This window comes from Anomaloglossus baeobatrachus, chromosome 4 (assembly GCF_048569485.1).
Source record: "Anomaloglossus baeobatrachus isolate aAnoBae1 chromosome 4, aAnoBae1.hap1, whole genome shotgun sequence".
Taxonomy (NCBI): Eukaryota; Metazoa; Chordata; class Amphibia; order Anura; family Aromobatidae; genus Anomaloglossus; species Anomaloglossus baeobatrachus.
The window spans coordinates 571,324,231-571,349,481 of record NC_134356.1 but is presented as its reverse complement, the minus strand read 5'-3'; the positions used below and the strand labels follow the sequence as shown (position 1 = coordinate 571,349,481).

Below are 25,251 nucleotides of genomic sequence, written 5' to 3'. Positions count from 1 at the left end.
ATAGGATCAGTCTGCAGGGGGCTCTCAAAGAGCGAAGAGTGGGGGGAGAGCATAGGCCAAGCCATGTTAAACAGCTCCAAGCCTTGCCAATGAACTCTCTCAGAGGGTGTCGTCCATTGTGCTTCATTAGGAAACAAAATATAAGCTTTCCACTCCATTAGGAATGACTTTAGGAGCGAAAGCACATAAGTCTGAGACTCACCTCATCAACAATGCATTGCAATATCTGGAACGGCTGCGGAGAGAAGACAAGTATTAACCTATATGCAATATCGCTACAGTAGAGTCATAAGAGACACAAAAAAAACACCATTAATGCAATAAAAATAGCAAGATTAATCAACAGCAGAGAGCTCTTATAAAAACATTGATGCTGGAGCATTGCTATTATTTCTAATGGTACCTAATCTAATACAGGCAGTTAAATGTTTGCTTTTTCTTCAAAATGCAATTTGCAAAGTTTAAAACAAGGCAGTGGAGCATGCAGAAAGAATCAGCCATCAGGAAAAAAAAAAAAAGAGAAAAGTGAATTTTTTTTATATCTCCCCCTTTTCAGACTCCCCTACTGCAACCCCCCCCGTCCCCATCTGCCTGGACTCATAACACTCACCATTAAAGAGCCGTGATTTTTCTGAATCTGGGGAGGTAAAGAGATGAAAAATATTACATAAAGACATAATAAATAAGAGCGCGCACAAAAGAGGGAAAGAATAGAAACGCGAGAGCAGAGGGGAAAAAGGCAATATGTAATTAGCATGTCATAATCAAAACATCTCACTAGGACACATTATGATCACTGGGAGAAAATGATTGTCTTGCTGGTGGCAATTTGTGGGCATGTGTTAACACAATTTACATAATGAAAATACACAAGTGTTAATAGCTCTTCTCTCATTTATGGGTGAAAGTCGGCAGAATGCTAATTTACCACAAACACTTTTTAGTATCCTCCAGGTTATATTAGAAGAGGGAAGAAAAAAAAAAAAAAAAAAAAGAAAAAAAACATAATCCATTTCGGAGGCAGAGCCGTTTCCGCTCCGTGTATAAATAATGTTTTATGCGGCTCCATCGTGAGCGCAGAGCTTAATGTGGCAATCATCGCTAATGTGAGGAAACTCGCTCTTTTTAAATTAAAAAACGATTTATTTAAAATTGAAATTAAATCATCGTCAGAAATTAGAATTTCTGGCCGCCTGCCAGGGCTGGCCTGGCGTGTCACCCCTGCCTAATTTCTGGCTGGGAGACACAAACTTTAATTATATCTCTTTAATGGGACAGGGAGCTGGTGGAGTGAAGGGCCGGAGATGCCAGGGAAGACCGCTCAGTGAAAAAGATAGATCTGACGTCCGGTCACAGGAGGTCTACGCGGTGGTGAAGAATTCGAGACAAGATATGGTGGAAGGGTCATCACAAGTAACCAATAAAATCATGTTTCACATTCTAATCTATCCATAGTCTAATCTATTAATTAATGCCTATGGCTAAACTATTTATTCCATGGCTCTGTACATGTTAAAAGGGGGCATACATAGACAAGTACAATAATCACGAACAATACAAGGCACAGGCTGGTTCAGGAGGAGAGAGGACCCTGGCCGTGAGGGCTCACAGTCTACAAGGGATGGGTGAGGATACCGTAGGGGAGGACAGAGCTGGTCGGGCAGTGGTATAGTGGACTGAGGGTTACTGCAGGTTGTAGGCTTGTCAGGAGAGGTGGGTCTTCAGGTTCCTTCTGAAGGTTTCACGGTAGGAGAGAGTCGGATATGCTGGAGTAGAGAGTTTCAGAGTATGGGGGAAGCGTAGGAGAAATCTTGTAAGCGATTGTGGGAAGAAGAGATAAGAGGGCAGGAGAGAAGGAGATATTGTGAGGATCTGAGGTTGCGTGCAGGTAGCTATCGGGAATCTAGGTCACAGATGTATGGAAGAGACAGGTTGTTGATGGCTTTGTATGTCATGGTTAGTGTTTTGAAACAGAGTCTTTGGGCAATGGGAAGCCAGTGAAGGGACTGTCAGAGTGGAGAGGAGAGGAGACAAGTGGATTAGTCAGGTAGCAGAGTTTAGGATAGATTGTAAGGGTGAGGGACTGTTGGGAGGCTAGAGACCAGAAGGTTGCAGTAGTCGAGTCGGGAGATAAGGGCATGCACTAGTGTTTTTGCATATTCTTGGTCAAGGAATGTACAGATCTGGGAAATATTTTTGAGTTGGAGTCGACAGGAGGTGGAAAGGGTTTAGATATGTGGCTAAATTGGTCTGAAGCATATCAGTGATGTGGTGTGAAGCTAAACCGGTTTACCATATATTGACAGTTTGGTAATGTGGTAATTTGCTGCACATTTTATTATTATTTATTATTATAGCGCCATTATTTTTTATGGATGATGGACATTTTACAGGTGTAGCATGTAATAAAAAACAAAGAAACAGTGAGGCCAATAGTCTATGGCAATTTACAGTTTCAAAATGGAACAGAACTGGCTTGTCCAAAGTAACAAATTTTAGCAGACATCTAAATTATTATTTATAGTGTTTTCCACTTTCAGGAAAATGGACTCCACACACTCTAAAACAACAAATAGACCAAGTACTGATTGAGTTAGGTCTTTCTATAGCTAATTTAATGAACATTATGGGATTTAAATCTTTCTGAAAGTTCTACATCCTGCAGTCATATGTAAGTGTAGACTGGAAAGACCTTTTCTAATGCGTTGTGATCATCCAAGCCCATTGATTTCCAAAGAAGAATGACAGCACACATCAGAAAATGCAAACTAGTGGTCCCCAAGCTTTCTGACCTTGATGAGAACCAGACTCAGCTCTGAGTTGCAAGCCACATTCAGCTCAGAGAGGGCCGCAAACCACATTCAGCTGAGAGGATCTTAAGCCAAATCCAGCTCTGAGAGCGGGTTGTGAGCCACATTCAGCTCTGAAAGAGGGTCAAGAGCCACATTCAGTTCTGAGAGAAGATTGCGAACCACATCCAGCTATGGAAGAAGCTTGCGAACCACATCAAGCTCTGAGAGAAGATCTCGAACCACATCCACCTCTGAGAGAAACTTGCGAGCCACATTCAGCTCTCAAAGAGTGTTGCTAGCCACATTCCGCTCTGGGAGAGGGTCGCGAGCCACATTTAGATCTGGAAGAGGGTCGCAAGCCACATTCAGCTCAGAGAGGGTCGCAAGCCAGATTCAGCTCTAAGAGAAGATTGTGAGCCACATCCAGCTCCAGTCCATCTAACAGTAGTGACACCCAGAAATCACATTGAGGCAGTATACCAAGATCCAGGGGTTCCTACCTCCAATGAGATCTGCTCTTCTATGTGGGGCTACTCACAAATGTCACCATCCGGAGACCTGCTCTTCATAGCTGTGTTTCTAGACCTGGTGGTAATGCAATAAGCGGTCTAACAGCCGCAAAACACACATTACAGGCTCATTAGCCACATGTGGCTCCCAAGCCACAGGTTGGGAACCCCTGGTGTAGACTATGGGCTCGATTCATTAATACTGGTATTTTGCACGAAAGTTTTTAATGAAGAGACCATCGGAGTAAGATCAACCTAATTCATTAAGCGACATGCACAGTTTTTAGAACTGGTGTGCACCTCCTCCAGACATGTTACTCCAGTGGAGTAAATTTTGAAAAGTAACATGGGCAACCTTTGCCCACATCATTCTGCCTCATCTCCCTCTATTTAGGGATAAAAAAAAAAAAAAAAAAAAAAAAAAGCCAAAAGTCGCCAAATTTTTGTACAACTTTGAGCTGCTAAAAACAATTGCAACATTTGTAGATGTTTTATGCCCGAATTCGGCATCATTAATAGGGCCCATGATGTTTATATGCTAACCATCTACATTCACTTTTACGTTCTCTTGGCTAGATGTTCTTCCAGATGTAGACATATCTCTCCCCCCATTTCCATGTCACAGTCTCTTTTCATCTTGTGATGTTTCTTCTTCCCACTGAGCGCTCTTATCTGTCTGATATCTCGTTCATCAGATAATCTTCCATTCTCCCCCCTGACACAATGCACGCCAGCATTTTATTCAAATAATTCTTAAAAACAGCTTAAAAAGCCGTTTGGAATAACAGAGAGCATCTCCATCAATCAGTGCGGGGGAGGGCGAGGATTTCCGCTGGTAAGTGTATAAACAGCAGATCAGCTCTTCAGAAGCAGTCATAAAAAACTCCATTAACTTCTGACAAAGAATGCAAATTAATCACAACATGGGGCAGGGTTGGAATTAGTGTGTGTTCTGATCACAGGCTATGCCTAGAGAAACCTACCCAAAACCCCCGCCTGGGTGAAAGCGTACCCCTGAGGAACCCTGGAGAAGATTTTAAGAAAACCCATATAAAACCCATGTTAGGCCTGTGGGACCAATTCACAATCCTGCAATGAAAGACCAGCCATGTTTTCCCAGAAAGAACTTTAACAATCTTCAAAGCAAATGGACCAAAAATTATGGGTACATTTAAAGGGAAAAAAAATGACCTTCATACAAATCCTCGGTGAGACCATGTGTGACATTTATGTGTAGTTCATCAACTAACCTAATAAATTAGAAAACAGAAATCGCACCTAGAAGTAGGCTAGCCATATGTGGTGCCATGCTTCACAGGGTTACAGGAGGAGGCAAGGCACATTGATGATGGTTCACCCTAAATTCAAACACTACTCAAATTGAAAGTAAAACGTTACACTGTCAGAGGGGTCTCAAACCCAAAAGAAATCATTAATTAGCTAGGAAATAATAAAACATCAATTTATTGAATATATTAAAAAGGTATTTAACAAAAAGTAATGAATAAACATGAGCACACAAGGAGAAAAGCACCTCAGACCAGCGGAAATGGGGGCATAAGTATAACACTTAGTAAGCTGGTGGGCCACATAAATATATTATAAATGATATAGCCATAAGATCATAAAGATATATACAAGTGTACAACAAGGAACCAACCTGTCTGCATTTTACCCAGCCACTGGAATGGCGCCAGAGACCCGACGCGCACGTTTCGGCGTGGAAACCTTTGTTAGGGGAACCTGACAATTGTATTATCAGTATGGTTGTAGTCCAGCTCAAGGCCAACGATGACCAAGTTATTGGATTCCATCAAATGTTTCTACTTAAGAACGTACAGGACATCTGGGTCTGTACAAATTACATGTTTTGGCCAGCACTGCATAACTTTGGTTGAATTGCCTCAAGAGAAGACAGGATAATACTAATCTGCCTTTAGGTTTCCATGCCGAAACGAGTGTGTCGGGTCTCTAGCGCCATTCTACCAACTGGAGAAAATGCAGACAGGTTGGTTCCTTGCTGTACACTTGTATATATCTTTATGATCTTATGGTTATATCATTTATAATGGATTTATATGGACCACCAGCTTACTAAGTGATCTGTTATACTTATGCCCCCCTTTCCACTGGTCTGAGGCGCTCTTCTTCTTGTGTGCTCATTACTTTTTGTTTAAATCTCTTTTGAATATATAAAAAAGAGATTTAATCATTTCTTGGCTAATTAATGGTTTCTTTTTGGGTTTGAGATGATCTTTGATCATTAAGCCTATTACACACTGCTATTTGGGAAAAGAAAATAATATTGGATTATATATTTATTTTTTACTCTTCTAATGTATTGTTATTTCCCTTTATTGACTCAACCCGAGCCCAGGATCCTAGGGGGTCTGAAGAAGGTCACTTTGGCCTATATGAGAAGAACAGTTCTATTAAATACCCACGACAGAGGGGGGGTCCTCTTGGAGATTTTGCATTGGGGCCCAAGTGCTGCATGGTACACCACTGCACAGTAATATGGTACAATTATATTCATTTTTATAATATCTGAATGAATCCATCATGGTTGTCAGAGTTCATATATTTTCTGTAATCTGCCTTCTAACATGTAATATAGAATATATGTATACTAATATACAGGTTGATTTGTCAAAGTCATACATGGGCAGATTATTTCTAAAAAGAGGAAAATAAACCTGTCTGTTGCCCATAGCAACCAATCACAGCACAGCTTTCATTTTGCTAGCGCTGTTTAAAAAATGAAAGCTGAGCTATGATTAGTTGCTATGGACAACATAGGATAACAAAGGCTTTTTTTCTTTTAGACAATGTTGATAAATGAGGCTTACAGTGTACAATATATGATCTATTGTTATGTCCAATACTTAACATTTACAGTGGTAAATTCAGAATATTTCAGCCCTGCTCCTGGGGTGTCTAGAAACGCCCCTAAAATACACACTCCCATATTAGACTCAATTAGGTATGGGGTTTTTCCTGCCAAGCACCATTCCTGGAACTATCCCAGCAAAACGTGTGGCAAGTTTGGGGTATAGTTTTCCCTGGAAATCCAAAAAGCTTGATTAAAGGAGTTGCCCAGCTTTAGGGACGATATTTCACTTAAACGTACAACATGTATTTTGGGCTAATAGTGCTTTTTATAATTTGGTTTCAATAAAATATTACATTGTTTGTCTTTTACAGGCTCTTTCTTTCCCTGCACATACGACTTTGACGTGATCTGCTATAAGGAGCTAGAAAAAGACAGATAAGAGTCACAACTCTTATATACATACCTGTGTGTATATTGTGTGTGTGTGTATATATATATATATATATATATACACACATACATACACACATATATGTATATATATATATACGTACGTATACTTACACATACATATATACAGTATATATGCATACATCTAATATATAAAGCTCAGTGTATGTATGTATCTATGTATGTATGTATGTATGTATGTATGTGTCCGCTAAAGGAATCCGCCACGTCGCATTTACAATCATGAAACTTTGCACAGATGCCCCATGTGACCCAGGGAACGTCATAGACTATGTTTTGATGAGAAAAATTAACCCCGTGCTTTACAGTTACTCTAAAAAATCCTGCTTCCATTAATCTGAATGGAGCTGGGAGATTTGCATACTGGCATATGGCAATGTATGTAAAGCGCTGTGGAATTAATAGCACTATATAAGTGAATAAATATTATATTATTATATATATCTATACACATACAATAAATATATATATATATATATATATACAATAAATATATATATATATATATATATATATATATATATATATATATATATATATATATATATATATATATATATATATATATATACACATATACACACACACATACATACACACATACATATAGATATACATACATACATACACACATATACATTATATATATATATATATATATATATATATATATATATATATATATATATATATATATAATGTATATATATATATATATACACACATACATACACACACACACACACACACACGCTCTCTGGGTCCAGACGTGTGAGTGTGCAAAATTCTGTGGCTGTAGCTGCGACGGTGCAGATGCCAGTCCCGGACACACACACACACACACACACACACACACAGCTTTATATATTTAGACAAGCTGTACTACCCGGCTTCGCCCGGGTTAATAGCTGTTGTTAACAAAATAGAATGTATTAACATTCCTGGGATAGAATGTATAAATAGAATGTATTAACGCCCGGGATAGTAACTGACTCTCTGTTTCTCTCCCATTCTCGGTCTGTCTCCACCTCTGTATAGATCTCTCTGTCTCTCTCTCTATCTCTGTGTCTCTTTCCCTGTCTATCTCTTTCCTTGTCTGTCTGTCACTTTCCCTGTCTGTCTCTTTCCCTCTCTTTCCCTGTCTGTCTCTTTCCCTCTTTACCTGTCTTTGTCTGTCTCTTACCCTGTCTGTCTCTTTCCCTTTCTTTCCCTGTCTGTCTGTTTCCCTGTGTCTGTCTCTGTCTCTTTGTCTGTGTCTGTCTCTTTGTGTCTGTCTCTTACCCTGTCTGATTTTTGTGAAGCATTCAGCAGTCGTCCCTTATGTTCACGTTCCATCTACCGTGGCATCGCTGTTCCATCTCCTTGATATCCTGATGAAATACTTCTTGCTCTTCGCTAACAGCACCAAGGTTTTCAGGAGAGTAGTCAAAACGGGAATGTAAAAAATGTAACTTCAAATTCATCAGGCATCGCAAGCTTTGAAATGGTTTAGCATGTTCTCCTCGATGAACTATAAATTTTGGATCATTGTTACCTAGAAATTTCTTCACAACTTCTTTAAAAGAATCCCAAGCCCTTTTCTCAATAGCTTTCATTTTGTTTTGACTTGTATGGACAACGCACTGTAACGCAAGTGTCTGCGTTGCATCCGCTGGACGACACTGAGTCGTTATTTTGACGCAGTGTTGGGCAGAGGGAACGCTACACGTAGTGTTTTTTTGGGTCGTTAGAATCCGCCAACGTTTCTAATGATGGTCTATGGTGGCGGATTCCACTGACAGATTCCGTCACATTCTACTGAGCATGCTCAGCATGTCCAGCAGAACTATCTAAATCGTTTAAAATCACTCCTGGTCTCTCTCTCTCTCTCGGCCGGTCTCTCCCTCTCACCCCCTCTCTCATACTCACCGATCACTGGCGCGGCGCTGCACAGCTGTCAGACTGCTCTGGCGGCTTCTCCTGCTTTTGAAAATTCCGGCCGCTCACTATTCCATCTCGTATTCCCTGCTTCCCCCGCCCACCGGCGCTTATGATTGGTTGCAGTCAGACCCGTCCCCACGCTGAGTGACAGCTGTCTCACTGCAACCAATCACAGCCGCTGGTGGGCGGGTCTATGTAGTGCAGTACAATAAACAATTAAAAAAAAACAGCGTGCGGTCCCCACTAATTTTGATACCAGCCAAGCCAAAGCCACATGGCTGAAGGCTGGTATTGTCAGGATGGGGAGCCCCACGTTATGGGGAGCCCCCCAGCCTAAAAATATGAGCTAGCAGCCACCCAGAATTGCCGCATCCATTAGATGCAACAGTCCGGGGACTCTACCAGGCTCATCCCGAATTGCACTGGTGCGGTGACAATCGGGATAATAAGGAGTTAATGGCAGCAGCCCATAGCTGCCACTAAGTCCTAGGTTAATCATGGCCGGCATCTATGAGACACCCACAATGATTAACCTGTAAGTGAAAGTAAATAAACACATACACCCGAAAAAATCCTTTATTTGGAATAAATGACAAGAAACCCCACCCTCTTTCACCACTTTATTAATACCCAAATACCCCTCCAGGTCCGGCGTAATCCACACGATGTCCCACGAGGCATCCAGCTCTGCTACATGAAGCTGACAGGAGCGGCCGTAGAACACGACCATTCTCTATCGGCTCAATGCAGCAACTGAAGTGAGTCGCGCAATCAGCTGTGCCCTCAATCAGCGGCCACCGCTCTCAGGTGGAGGACTTCAGCTGTGGCCGCGGGTCACCTGAGTGACGGCACCACTGATCGCGCGGCTCACTTTGGTCACTTATGGGATTTGCGGTCACCTCTCTCGCTCTACTCCCGACCGCAAAACATTAAAAAAAAACCAAAAAAAAAAAAACCCCGCAAAACGTTCTTTAACAGGAATCAGTTACCTTTATTAGCACACTATTTGCAACGCATCCATCACATGCGTCGCACAACGCACTGTGACGGATACTTCACAACGCAAGTGTGAAAGCAGCCTAACTCTAATTGCTGCCAGTGCTGTATTAAACCCTGTGGAGGCCCCTGGAAGCTAACATCTTGGGGCCCCAAAATGAATTTCGTCCATACTTTTCTCAAGACCATGCTCTAGTGTATTGCAGTGATGTTCCTGGCCTGATGGAAAAATGTAACATTGAGTACAATGAGAGCGAGTGGAGACTCTTTATTGATTTATTCAAGGAAAAGTCTGAAAGCTGCTACTGTATAATGGCAGCAGGTATGCCTCCGTACCTAAGGGCATTCAGTGCACTAGAGGGAAAGCTATGAGAATTAAGATTATATTCTCAAGAAACCTCACTACAAGAATCAAAAAGATGATCAATATATGGTGATCAGAAAGTTCTCTCTTTGCTCCTTAAGCATCAAGGAGGAAACCCGAAGTACCCATGTGTGAATGGGACAGCTGGGACAGGACTCCTCACGGGAGCAAAAAAAGTTGGTCAACGAGAACATCTTTTCAACCTGGACTCGAGAACATAGGTAAGGAAAGTTTAGTTGATCCCAGTGAAGTTCTCATGTCACCAGGCCACATTAAGCTTGGAATGATGGAGCAGTTTGTGAAAGCTCTACCGAAATGAGGAGAGACTTAAGTATCTGTGAACCAAGTTTCAAGGACTATCCTAAGGAAAACTGAAGGAAGGCATTTTTGTGGGTCCGAATATTCGGAAACTCATGAAGGACGATGTGTTGAAAACAAAATGAAATTTCAGGTAGTGTCGCATGTAGGGGGAAGGTAGCGTTTATAGGAGCTGTTTGTTTAAAGTTAGAGGGAGTGTCGTAGAAGTGAGGCCAAGATAGAACAATTAAATGGTCTGTCTAATTAAAAGGGGGTTTACGATTTAACCGATTAGGAGAGCCAACTATTTAGTATTTAATGTGAAAGGGAAGTTACGGGATATTGAATGTTGTTGTCCCGTCCCTTCTTTTCTTCATTCTGTACCCCTTTATAATGATTATCAGAAAATCAATAAAAACTGTTTTAAAAAACAAAAAACAAAATGAAAGCTGTTGAGAAAAGGGCTTGGGATTCTTTTAAAGAAGTTGTGAAGAAATTTCTAGGTAACAACGATCCAAAATGTATAGTTCATCGAGGAGAACATGCTAAAACGATTCAAAGCCTTGCAATGTCTGATGAATTTGAAGTTACATGTTTACATTCCCGTTTTGACTACTCTCCTGAAAACCTTGGTGCTGTTAGTGAAGAGCAAAAAGTATTTCATCAGGATATCAAGGAGATGGAACAGCGATGCCACGGTAGATGGAACGTGAACATAAGGGACGACTGCTGGATGCTTCACAAAAATCCGCAGGTATTGTATTAGAGAAAAGGGATCAAGAGAAGAGGTAAAAGGCACAAGAATTCACTTCCAATAAAGTTGCAGAAAGAATGTTCAATAAATTTATAAATATTATTTTATGAACATTTTTGGCTACAATCTCTGTTGTTCATCTCACCTGTAATTTCACCTGCATTTCTTGTAAAATCCATACGTGATGGTTAAAAATAGAAGGGTTTTGGGTTTTTTTTGTTTTTTTTTTTTTTTAAATCAGGACATAAGAAAACATAGGAGTCAGTCATTGGATGTGAAACAAATTTTCATAAGCCCAAATTCTGCATACCTGTGTGATCAGTGATTTGCAGTAAGAATCTGTTAAGGGTGCTTTACACGCTGCGACATCGCTAACGATATATTGTCTGGGTCACGTCGTTAGTGACGCACATCGCAGCGTGCAACAATCGCAAAAAACATCTAAAATCGTTGACACGTCGCTCCTTTTCTAAATATCGTTGGTGGTGCATGCCGCTGGTTGTTCGTCGCTCCTGCGGCGTCACACATCGCTATGTATGACGCCGCAGAAACGACGAACATCTCCTTACCTGCGTCCACCGGCAATGAGGAAGAAAAGTGGTGGGTGGCATGTTCCGGCCGCTCATCTCCGCCCCTCCTCTGCTATTGGGTGGCCACTTGGTGACGCCGCAATGACGCCGAACGCATCTCCCCCTTGAAGGAGGGATTGTTCGGCGGTCACAGCGACGTCGCTGATAAGGTATGTGCGTGTGACGCTGCCGTAGCGATAATGTTCGCTACGGCAGCGAGCACCAAATGTCGCACGAACGATGGGGGCGGGTACTATCGCACACGACATCTCTAGCAAACGCTAGCGATGTTGCAGCGTGTAAAGCACCCTTTAGTGTAATGTTTGGGCATAGCTGCGGCATTTTTGTGTTTGCTTTTAAAAATGCCCTTTAATATTGATGTCACTAGCGGAGACATGAGTGTGCCATTTTTACGAGTGTTAAGCCCGCTACACAAGCTTCAATATATCTCACAATCCGTCCCTGGGGTCAAGTTGTAAGTGACGCACATCCGGCATCGTTTGTGAGGTATCTGCGTGTGACAGCTACGTGCGATCAGGATTGAACGCAAAACCGTTGATCGCAAACACATCGTATCATTCTCTAGAATTGAGCGTTTTGTTGCACGAACCTAGTCAATTGTAACGTGTGACATCCCTCATACGATTTCGGTGTCTGATGCTATGTGCGCAGGTGTGCGCTCTGCACCGCAGCTTAAAAAAGGTCCGCTTCAGAGCGCAGCTGAAAAGCTGCGTTCTGAAGCGCCTCACAATGTCTGTCATTCACTAATCTCTGTCAGTCGGTCACTATCTCTGTCCCTCACTCTCTGTCCATGTCAGTCTATCCCCCTCTCTCATATACTCACCGATCCCCGATGCTGCACGGCGTTCACACTGCTCCGGCGGCTTTTACTGTTTTGAAAAAGCCGGCCGCCCATTAAACAATTTCGTATTCCCTGCTTTCCCCGCCCACCGGCGCCTATGATTGGTTACAGTGAGACACGCCCCCACTCTGAGTGACAGGTGTCACACTGCACCCAATCACAGCAGCCGGTGGGCGTGTCTATACTGTGTAGTGAAATAAATAATTAAATAATTTAAAAAAACGGCGTGCGGTTCCCCCCAATTTTAAAACCAGCCAGATAAAGCCATACGGCTGAAGGCTGGTATTCTCAGGATGGGGAGCTCCACGTTATGGGGAGCCCCCCAGCCTAACAATATCAGCCAACAGCCGCCCAGAATTGCCGCATACATTATATGCGACAGTTCTGGGACTGTACCCGGCTCTTCCCGATTTGCCCTGGTGCGTTGGCAAATCGGGGTAATAAGGAGTTATTGGCAGCCCATAGCTGCCAATAAGTCCTAGATTAATCATGTCAGGCGTCTATGAGACACCCTCCATGATTAATCTGTAAATTACAGTAAATAAACACACACACCCGAAAAATCCTTTATTAGAAATAAAAAACACACACATATACCCTGGTTCACCACTTTAATCAGCCCCAAAAAGCCCTCCATGTCCGGCGTAATCCAGGATGCTCCAGCGTCGCTTCCAGCGCTGCGGCATGGAGGTGACCGGAGCTGCAGCAGACACAGCCGCTCCGGTCACCTCCACGCAGGTAATGAAGACAGCCGCGCGATCAGCTGCTGTCACTGAGGTTACCCGCTGTCACTGGATCCAGCGGTGGCCGCGGGTAACCTCAGTGACAGCTCAGCTGATCGCGCTACTCACCGCCGCTCCTATCACCTCCACGCAGCAACTGAGGTGAGTAGCGCGATCAGCTGAGCTGTCACTGAGGTTACCCGCGGCCACCGCTGGATCCAGTGACAGCGCGTAACCTCAGTGAAAGCAGCTGATCGCGCGGCTGTCTTCATTACCTGCGTGGAGGTGACCGGAGCGGCTGTGTCTGCTGCAGCTCCGGTCACCTCCATGCCGCAGCGCTGGAAGCGACGCTGGAGCATCCTGGATTACGCCGGACATGGAGGGCTTTTTGGGGCTGATTAAAAGTGGTGAACCAGGGTATATGTGTGTGTTTTTTATTTCTAATAAAGGATTTTTTCGGGTGTGTGTGTTTATTTACTGTAATTTACAGATTAATCATGGAGGGTGTCTCATAGACGCCTGACATGATTAATCTAGGAGTTATTGGCAGCTATGGGCTGCCAATAACTCCTTATTACCCCGATTTGCCAACGCACCAGGGCAAATCGAGAAGAGCCGGGTACAGTCCCAGAACTGTCGCATATAATGTATGCGGCAATTCTGGGCGGCTGTTGGCTGATATTTTTAGGCTGGGGGGCTCCCCATAACGTGGAGCTCCCCATCCTGAGAATACCAGCCTTCAGCCGTATGGCTTTATCTGGCTGGTTTTAAAATTGGGGGGAACCGCACGCCGTTTTTTTAAATTATTTAATTATTTATTTCACTACACAGTATAGACACGCCCACCGGCTGCTGTGATTGGGTGCAGTGTAACACCTGTCACTCAGCGTGGGGGCGTGTCTCACTGTAACCAATCATAGGCGCCGGTGGGCGGGGAAAGCAGGGAATACGAGATTGTTTAATGGGCGGCCGGCTTTTTCAAAACAGTAAAAGCCGCCGGAGCAGTGTGAACGCCGTGCAGTGCCGGGGATCGGGGATTGGTGAGTATGAGAGAGGGCTGCTAACTTCAGTAACTTAGGAGATTAGCGGTCACCGGTGAGCCCTTCACTGGTGACCGCTAATCAGGACGCGGCACAGACAGAGCCGCAGCATGACAATGAAGTCGGGTGAAGTTCACCCGAGTTCATTCTGACAGTGCGGCTCTGTCTGTGTCTGCTGTCATCTGCCATTCAGCTCTGCTACATGGCTGTCTGTGTCTGCTGTTAGCGGCATGTAGCAGAGCTGAATGGCAGATGACATAGTAAAAACGCATCCCTACACATTACACACGCTTGGCAAGTCAATAAATAAAAAAAAAAAAAAAAAAAAAAAAGTGCCCAATGCATACGTCACAGAACACATGATCTAAAGGATCGCACACAAAATTGACCAATTTAACATAGACTACTAACGCTCGTGTGACAGCAAATGAACGACCAACGTGAAATCTCATAAGATCCCGTATGCAACCTGGGCGTGTCACATCGCAAATGCGATTGTACAACTAATTGCAACGTGTAAAGTGGGCTTTAGACACATTTTGTGATTAAGAACAAGAGACCTTTACTATATATGCCAAATTTAATAAACAAAACACTTGTGTATATGTACGGCATCCACAATTTGGAGTGAGAAAAACTATTTGCCCCATTTACAAGCGTCCAACAATACTACTCAAAACTTCTGATTGCTGGAAAACTTTGACATTACGCCACTTTTTTGGCCTCCTGTCCTCTCATGCCTGTAAGGTCTCATCAATGAATAATTCCAGCCTATACGCTCCAGCCGCAGTCTGAGAATAGCGTCTCCCAATGCCCGAATAACCTTACAATCAGTGTGTGGAAACCGAGAGGCGCGCAATAAATACACTTTACGGGAGGCTCGTAGATGCATCCAATTTGTTATTTGTACTCTGCCACTGAGGGCGCCTGGCACGCTCGGGCATCGGGAACCTGATCTTGCCGTTCTGGCCTGAGGACGTGCAGCAGAATCTCATTCAGCCTGCAGGTGAAAGCTCTGTTACTCCATATGGAGTCAGGAAAATTAACAGCGCAGAGAAGACTGAGGCAGCAGCAGGGGGCAGGTGGAAAGAGGAGGGGGCACCATTCTTTTTTTTAAAAAGGGGATAGGAAAAAAAATGAAAAGAGAAAAATGAAATTTGGAGATGAAAGGATGGAAGTAATGAATTAATGGGGTGTGAAAACACAGGCAGCGCGGCTGTAACACACAATATCCACTCACATATCTGATCAGCGGCTCTCTGGGGCATTTTCGTTTCATTTACTGGGCGATTTCTACAACTGGAGCCAAAACGCGACTTATTCTTAGAAAAACACTTCCCTGATGTTCTTTAAATAACAATAGGCTCCTTATATATGACCTGCATTCACCGCGCGGTGTTTATATACATCCCTACTATGAAACTGTGGAATTAAATAACTAAACGGAGTAGACTCACTAATACGGATTTTTACACTGCAGTCAAAACTAGATAAAAAGACATGGAAACGGGTAATAAATAGGGATGATCGAATACTTCGATTATTCGGCTTCGTGAATATTTTCCGAATACCTCGCCGCTATTCGAATATTTGATGCGCAAAGTAAGTCTATGGGAAACCTGAATAACAACTATTCAGAACTATTCGGGCTCCCCATAGACTTACATTGCGAATCGAATATTCGAATAGCGGCGAGGTATTCGGAAAATATTCGCGAAGCCGAATAATCGAAGTAGTCGATCATCCCTAATAATAAACCTATAAAGTAAACTAATAATTTAAAGTTAATGAGAATAAATTGACAGCTGCCATTTGTCTATATAAAAACGGAGACAAATCCTATTTTGCTTGTTTTGCAGACAGAACTCGCCTATCGTCATAAATAAGGATGCGAAGAACACATACCATACTGGTGCTGTCCATTTTTCAATGGCTGTTTGCTAACAGAGGTATGGGAAATGTCATCTGTCAGCAGGTTTCTGCTATATAATCAGAGCCTGAATCCAGGGATGTGTTACTTATTAGGCTAAGCTGTAGTTCATACAATGACTGTTTCTATCAGCAGGAGGTTATCACTGACTATATCTCTTGTGAGCTACAGTCAGGCTAATCTGTGTAGCCCCGCCCCACCACTGATTATACTGTGCATTGTGAGCAAGCTGTCAAACAGGAAGCTGCCAGTCAGGGCTGTGGGTAGTGTTATACATGGAGCAGCTATAATAGTGGAAATAAGGATCCTGGCAAAACTGCACAAAGCAGTCCAGTAAGTGATTCATCCCTAGAAAGAGAGCGCAAAAGAGAGCGCAAAAGAGAGCGCAAAAGAGAGCGCAAAAGAGAGCGCGAAAGAGAGCGCGAAAGAGAGCGCGAAAGAGAGCGCGAAAGAGAGCGCGAAAGAGAGCGCGAAAGAGAGCGCGAAAGAGAGCGCGAAAGAGAGCGCGAAAGAGAGCGCGAAAGAGCGCGAAAGAGAGCGCGAAAGAGAGCGCGAAAGAGAGCGCGAAAGAGAGCGCGAAAGAGAGCGCGAAAGAGCGCGAAAGAGAGCGCGAAAGACAGCGCGAAAGACAGCGCGAAAGACAGCGCGAAAGACAGCGCGAAAGACAGCGCGAAAGACAGCGCGAAAGACAGCGCGAAAGACAGCGCGAAAGACAGCGCGAAAGAGAGCGCGAAAGAGAGCGCGAAAGAGAGCGCGAAAGAGAGCGCGAAAGAGCGCGAAAGAGCGCGAAAGAGAGCGCGAAAGAGAGCGCGAAAGAGAGCGCGAAAGAGCGCGAAAGAGAGCGCGAAAGAGAGCGCGAAAGAGCGAAAGAGTGGGAGCAAGAGAGAGCGAGAGAAAGACAAAGAAAACGAAAGCGAAAGAAAAAGCAAGAAAGAGAGCGAAAGAGAGAAAGAGCGCAAAAGAAAGAGAAAGAGCAAGAGGGAGAGAGAAATAGCGCGGGAATTACTACGACCGTTTTATAGCACAGAAGTTCGGGTCCCAATTGATTTGTATGGGGTTCGGAGTACGGGGTCAAGTCCGGTTCCGGAACCAAATTTTATTTTAAAGTTCAGTTGGAACCGGCGAAACTGAACATCCATTGGTGTGCTCATCTAGAATAATGACTAATAGGAATATGGAAAGAGATTGGTTGGGGAAATAATGGACGGGTGACGTATGAACATTGGGTTAATGTACACTTGTACTATACACAAACATTCAGTGAACTGGCATAAAGAGATGAGCTTGGGTAGAAGTGCACATTATCATAGTCAAACATTAAAAAAAAGAAATCAGGGAAATGGTCAGCTCTATGCAGAAGTGACCACATTCTGGAAATTAAAAGAAATAAATATGCAAACATCCTATGACAATGCTTGGGGTCCCAAACAATTACACATCAAGATGTTATTCTAATAATCTTCCAGGGCGAGATCCCTCAATTAGCATTATAATAGGCTGTTAATAGCTGCCTGAAGAGATCCGCCAGTCCCCTCCTATAAATAACCAAGCAGAGCCCGAGGCATGGACCAGACACCGGTGTCTTCACTCACCAACAGCATGTGATTTTCCCAGGGAGTGGGATCCTCCGCCAGCCAAGTGTCCAGCCTTTCATACGGTGCGGCATGAAGGCCGGTGTCAGAAGACTGCCAGATGCAAGTTCACAGACCCCCAGAGTCAACAACATTAACTCATTCCTCATCACAAATTCTAATTTTTAAAATTTTCAAAAACATTGTAACGTGTATGTAGGATTTTACCTCCGAATAACAATTAAAAATATTGAAGTCCGTTGAACCTTGCAAGATCAAGATAGGTCAAGATTAGTGATGAGCGAGCACTACCATGCCCGGGTGCTCGGTACTAGTGATGAGCGAGCCCTACCATGCTCAGGTGCACAGTGCTAGTGATGAGAGAGCACTACCATGCTCAGGTACGCAGTGCTAGTGATGAGAGAGCACTACCATGCTCAAGTGCGCAGTGCTAGTGATGAGTGAGCACTACCATGCCCTGGTGCTCTGTACTAGTGATGAGCGAGCACTACCATGCTCAGGTGCGCAGTGCTAGTGATGAGAGAGCACTACCATGCTCGGGTGCGCAATACTAGTGATGAGCAAGCACTACCATGCCCGGGTGCTCGGTACTAGTGATGTGCAAGCATTACCATGCTTGGGTGCGCAGTACTAGTGATGATCAAGCACTACCATGCTCGGGTGCTCGGTACTAGTAATGAGCGAGCACTACCATGCTCAGGTGCGCAGTGCTAGTGATGAGTGAGCACTACCATGCTCGGATGCACAGTACTAGTGATGAGCGAGCACTTCCATCCATCCTCAGTTGCTTGATACTAGTGATGAGCGAGCACTACCATGCTCGGTACTAGAGATCATCGAGCACTCAGGTGCTCGGCACTCGAAACAAGCAGGTTGGATGCTCGGACGGGTAAGTCTCGAGTACAGAGTACAATGGAAGTCAGTAGGAAACTCAAACATTTCGCTCATCACTAGTACTGAGCACCCGAGCATGGTAGTGCTCGCTCATCACTAGTACCGAGCACCCGAGCATGGTAGTGCTCACTCATCACTAGTACCGAGCACCCCGAGCATGGTAGTGCTCACTCATCACTAGTACCGGAGCACCCGAGCATGGTAGTGCTCCACTCATCACTAGTACCGAGCACCCGAGCATGGTAGTGCTCGCTCATCACTAGTACCGAGCACCCGAGCATGGTAGTGCTCGCTCATCACTAGTACCGAGCACCCGAGCATGGTAGTGCTCACTCATCACTAGTACCGAGCACCCGAGCATGGTAGTGCTCACTCATCACTAGTACCGAGCACCCGAGCATGGTAGTGCTCACTCATCACTAGTACCGAGCACCCGAGCATGGTAGTGCTCGCTCATCACTAGTACCGAGCACCCGAGCATGGTAGTGCTCACTCATCACTAGGTACCGAGCACCCGAGCATGGTAGTACTCACTCATCACTGGTCAAGATTGATGTCTTGAGCTGAACAAAATTGTAGCACTTTGTAAGAAAGAATTATGGGATGGGAACTGACAAAATAAGATCGGTCTCTCTTGTCCATAAACAATCTAGAGTCATATTTTCATGAAGGAATTTCTTTACAGTATAAAACCAATGTACATGTGTAATGGACTACTGACAACCGGGATTTCCACGTTTCCATCGCACTACATGACTGTATTTGTGATTGCCCCCATGCATTAGTGTTCTATTGGTAGAACCTGATGACTGTGCCAGCAATGCTTATTCTTGGTAGATAATTGTGTATACAGAAGATCAGTCCACTTTGGTAAATCAGTAGCACTGCAGCCTTCTGAGCCTCATGTCGGGCTGTACAATCTGCAGACATTGTATGCCAAGGAGGGAACAAGGTTTATTTTACTTGCTTATATTGAGCCATTAAATCCACCTCACTTTACAGACACGTCATGTTCTTAAGAAGGTTTCACAAAAGGACAAACATTCTTTTTTGTTCTGTGATCTTAGCAATGCTTCATACTCAGGCAATCAGCATGTTCGATATTTCATTGGCAATGTCATCCAAATTATTGCTAGTGAAGTAATAATAAATAAATGACAGGTTTATTATACTGCTGCAGACAAGATAGGCAGGATAGCATCACCGTTAGTAGGCAGGGAACTGCTGTATGCATCTACACCTGATATTTCCCCCTGTAAAGAGCTCCTGTCACCGGCTCAGAAGGGCCAGTTTCACTCCTATTTTATTCCAACTGCTCCCCTTCGTAAAAAGCACTAAAGAGTACATATAAGAGTAGGCAGTAAATAAGAAACCCATGTCTATGGAACCGTATGGCAGATAAAAAAAAAAAAAAAAAAAAAAGTAAAAAGCTGAATAGTCAGAGGAACAGCAGAAATCAGTACAAAAAAAATTCTCCAGTTTTGACATAGTGATGGCCTTTTTAAAGGGCATCTGACAGTAGAATCATTCACCCCTCCCCTAAGCCATCTATATAGACCAGACAGTTTGTCAAAAGCTGAATAAAATGATACATTGATCACATCATGGCAGTGATGTCATACGCCGACATGCTGATGTCAGCTGCTGGCCTCTGATTGGTATTGCAGAGCTGGCCTCTACCCAGCAATACATTTCAATTGAATGGGCATCCAAGGACATATTCAAATGATCTCTCCAGGAATGGAGACAAACTCTAGCGCAGCGCCACCACCTATTGGGACACACATTCGTCTGAAATGTAGCGCTGATGTTGGTGGCCCCATGGATCGAACCACGATTGTCAAGGGGTCTAGAGTACCTGCGGGACGCATGTGCTGAAAAGAGGACGAAGAGGAGAATTTTTTTCTGTGCAAGTGAAGAACAGTACAATAGGGTATATTACTACAGGATGGGGACCAGGATAGGGGACATTACTACAAGAAGGGGACCAGGATGAGGATATTACTACAAGAAGGGGACCAGGATGGGGCAATTACTACAAGATAGCGACCTGGAATGGACACATTTACTACAAGATGGAGCCCAGGATGGATACATTACTACAAGAAGGGGAACAGGATGGTGACATTCCTACAAGATGGGGACCAGAATTAGGACATTACTGCAAGATAAGGACATTGCCAAAAGATGGGGACCAGGATTGTGTATTACTATAAGATGGGACCAGGATTGAGCACAATACTACACGATAGGATCAGGAATGGGAATATAACTGCAAAATAGGGACATTACTACAAGATGTGGACCAGAATTACTACATGGAACTAATTGTAAAACAATATTCTTGTATGGGGTGTCTTGGCACTTACAGAGTGCTGCTATATTCTTTTGTTTGTGTTTCGTTACGTTTTAGCAGTTAGCACCTGTTCACACTTGCCATATTTGGATACACAGTTTTCACACTATATATTTGAGGTGTAGACAGCCTCTTATTCTGACTGTGCTCTCCGCCCATCAGGCACAGGGTGGTTGTAATTAGTGTCAGACCCTACCTGCCCATATATTTGTAGACTAAGGGGTACTTTATACGTTGCGACCGCTACTGCGATCTCGTCGGGGTCAAATCGAAAGTAACGCACATCCGGCGTCGGTAATGACGTCGCAACGTGTAAAGCCTAGAAGCACCGATAAACGATCGCAAAAGCGTCGAAAATGTGTGATCTGTGTAGGGTCGGTCATTTCCATAATTTCGCTGCAGCGACAGGTACGATGTTGTTCCTCGTTGCAGCGGTAGCACACATCACTGTGTATGAAGCCGCAGAAGCGAGGAACGTCTCCTTACCTGCGTCCCGCCTGCAATGAGGAAGGAACGAGGTGGGCGGGATGTTTACGTCCCGCTCATCTCCGCCCCTCCGCTTCTATTGGTCACCTGCCGTGTGACGTCGCTGTGACGCCGCACGACCCGCCCCCTTAGGAAGGAGGCGGGTCGCCGGCCAGAGCAACGTCGCAGGGCAGGTAAGTCCGCGTGAAGCTGCCGTAGCGATAATGTTCGCTACGGCAGCTATCACAAGATATCACATCTGCGACGGGGGCGGGGACTATCGCACTCTGCATCGCTACCATCGGCTAGTGATCTCGCAGAGTGCAAAGTACCCCTTAGTCCAGGAGAGACATGATATTAGGATAGGGTCCCATCAAAGAAAAGTCACCTTGTAGTGGTTGATGGGCACATAAGAATTAGAGAATTCTTTAGTTAAGAACGTTTATTAATATATAGAAATAATATTTGAAATAGCAATATACAGTTTAAATTTCTTATATTCTATGTTTGCATATGTCTTGCTGCTCAGAGTGTTGCCTACATCATTTTGTCATTAAAGAACAAATTATTTTTAAACCTTCTCAAAAATCATCACAACCGACAAATTAGCAATTTGATTATTTGTTGGCTTAGTTAGAAAGTGGGACTGAGTGTACTTACAAACGTGCCCATCTAAATTGGTCAAAACTCAGACCAATTATAGAATCTGTAACATTGGTCTGATATTTGTATATATAAACGCAGCTTAAAATGGTCTATGTCAGTAAAGAATGACTGTTCAAACCAAGTATAGGTGATCATGGTGTGGCCAAACATTACGTGCACCTTCCCACCTTCTTGTTTTCCCTCAATCTCCACCCCTCCTCCTCTTCTTTGATTGACAGTTCTGACTTCATAGAGGGAGAGAAGGGCAGAGATGGAAACAAGCAGGTGGAAGGTGCCTTTAAATGTTTGGGCCCACCATAATGGGCAAGAGCCTGTGCTTGGTTTGAACAGTCATTCTGTGCTGACGGAATTCCTTTAAAGGCTTTGTAAAGGAAAAAGCAACAGATTTACAAATACAGTGAATCCTCTTCAAAAGACAACCCTTTATCCGATTTTGGGTGAAGTTCCCAGTTCCACCATAAGTTATGGAAACTGACCATTCACCCCCAAACAATTTTAGGTGGTCGCCTAAAAAAGGTTTCACTGAAAATCTTCTTTCATAGGTAATATGGGACATACATTATTAATTATGTTACCTGTGGGTATGGGAATCTTCCAAGAGCTAGCTGCAGAAAGAAGAAAAGATATATTAGATGAGATTCTAAGACGCTTCCTTGGAAAGTCAAGAGAATATTTTTATTTAATAAACCTGAATTTTTCAAGCTTTGTACATGACTCTATAGTAGAGTTGAGCGGACAGCCAATAATCCGGGTTTTCGGCGGATCAGGGTCGGGTCGGAATCCGCACCATACATGTCAATGGGAGAGGGGGAGAGAGGGAGGGGAGAGAGGGAGGGGGAGAGAGGGAGGGGGAGAGAGGGAGGGGGAGAGAGGGAGGGGGAGAGAGGGAGGGGGAGAGAGGGAGGGGGAGAGAGGGAGGGGGAGAGAGGGAGGGGGAGAGAGGGAGGGGGAGAGAGGGAGGGGGAGAGAGAGAGAGGGGGAGAGGGGGGAGAGAGAGAGGGGAGAGAGACTGCTCAAACCGCGCAGATCCGGATTTTGCCGGTACGGATCCGCTCAACACTACTCTTTAGTAATTGGATGGGTCTATACCATCCCCCCCAAAAAAGTGACGTCTCTCGGTGTACCCCACAAGCAGGAGAAATCCTGCATTTTACTGCACTAAACAAACAAGAGAAAAATAAAAAGATAAAAAAAGCTGCTAATGATTTCACATTTCCTGTAAACATGTAGAGTCTTCTTAATTATTAGTTTCTTCCAAGAGGTAATGGCGAAAGTATTAGGAAGGAGGGTCTGCGGAGAGCGTGGCATACATTACATTCAGACACAGCCTGCAGACATTGCAGTGTATAAAATGTGCTTTAGATTTAATGAAGCCTTTATGGCCTTCTTAATTCTGCCTGTGCGTTTCAGGGAGGGTCACCCAGACAGGAGGGGTAGTTTATTACTGGGCACATAGAGCAGGGGGAGAAAGTGATGTGCTCATGAACTGCAGAGGATTTTCTTAATTAACTACTGACTTAAAGGCTGGAAGCTGAACAATCACAGAGCACAATGGTAGATTGGAATCACTTACGAGGTGAGCGGGTTCATCGCCAACACATCGGCGTGCTATCCGGAATATACCCAAGCGCTTTCATATACTTCTTGGGATGTCAGGAAGCCACCATGTTGATACGGATAGCCCGGGTCTTGGGAAGAAAGGGTTAATCACGGCACTTGCAGGGCAGGTAACGCATGTGGGTGGCTTTCATGAAGCTGCAACAGTTCACTGAGTGAGCGATTACAGGGGCAGCGGCAGCGTAACTGTGAATGAGGCCGAGAGAGCAAGTGAAGGAATTACAAATGAATGTAATCTGATGTGTACAGGCTGCAAATGCACAGTGTGTCTGGGGGGTTAGGAACAAAGCCTGAGCGGAGAGGGGGGCAAGGAGGCGCCATGTTTAATGTATAACACTATTAGCTGGCAGCGAGCAGGGGCTCTGACCTCTGTGGAGGGGCACCGGAGCCAGGAACACAGAGTGATGGAGGAGATGGCGGCCTGACGTGGAGGAGGACATGGGGTGCGACTAGTGATAGAGCGTGGGAGCACTGCGGGTCAGGACAAGATGTAGGACACAGAGCAGGCGGATGGAGAATGACAGATCATGGGATACCAGATATAAAGTGGATCTGTTACCATACAAGCTACATACATGTTTAAATGGATTTCATCGATCTAATGAGACTGGTGTGATCACTTTTAAAATCCACATCAATACAGCAGTATAAAACCGATATAAAGCTGAAGACTTTGTGAATACAGAAAAAAATAACAAAAAAGGGCCCAAGTCCAAATATACCCAGTTTTTGCTCACTGACTGACAGAACTGAGCAGGGTAAGATCTCAGCAGGGAGGAGGGTCACTGAGGAGCTATCAATCAAAGAAGGGAATTTTGTTTACTTACCGTAAATTCCTTTTCTTCTAGCTCTAATTGGGAGACCCAGACAATTGGGTGTATAGCTACTGCCTCCGGAGGCCACACAAAGTATTACACTTAAAAGTGTAAGGCCCCTCCCCTACTGCCTATACACCCCCCGTGGGATCACGGGCTCCTCAGTTTTAGTGCAAAAGCAAGAAGGAGGAAAGCCAATAAACTGGTTTAAGCAAATTCAATCCGAAGGAATATCAGAGAACTGAAACCATTCAACATGAACAACATGTGTATACAAAAAAACAGGGGCGGGTGCTGGGTCTCCCAATTAGAGCTAGAAGAAAAGGAATTTACGGTAAGTAAACAAAATTCCCTTCTTCTTTGTCGCTCTATTGGGAGACCCAGACAATTGGGATGTCCAAAAGCAATCCCTGGGTGGGTAAAATAATACCTCGTGATAGGGCCATAAAAACGGCCCTTTCCTACAGGTGAGCAATCGCCGCCTGAAGGACTTGTCTACCTAGGCTGGCGTCCGCCGAAGCATAGGTATGCACCTGATAATGCTTGGTAAAAGTGTGCAGACTCGACCAGGTAGCCGCCTGGCACACTTGCTGAGCCGTAGCCTGGTGCCGTAATGCCCAGGACGCACCCACGGCTCTGGTAGAATGGGCCTTCAGCCCTGATGGAACCGGAAGCCCCGCAGAACGGTAGCCTTCAAGAATTGGTTCCTTGATCCACCGAGCCAGGGTGGATTTGGAAGCCTGCAACCCTTTACGCTGGCCGGCGACAAGGACAAAGAGTGCATCCG

General features: G+C 44.3%; 1 protein-coding gene across 1 annotated transcript in view; it reads right to left on the bottom strand.

Annotated features, from left to right (window-relative positions):
• Nucleotides 1-25,251, bottom strand: part of MAP2K5 (mitogen-activated protein kinase kinase 5) — a 217,208-nt gene that overhangs the window by 15,308 nt on the left and 176,649 nt on the right. Inside the window, exons 17-19 of the mRNA XM_075346067.1 lie at nucleotides 22,608-22,637; nucleotides 611-637; nucleotides 203-235 (exon numbers count right to left, since the gene is read on the bottom strand). Of these exons, the coding sequence (XP_075202182.1) occupies nucleotides 203-235; nucleotides 611-637; nucleotides 22,608-22,637 (90 nt within the window). The remainder of the gene's footprint in view (nucleotides 1-202; nucleotides 236-610; nucleotides 638-22,607; nucleotides 22,638-25,251) is intronic.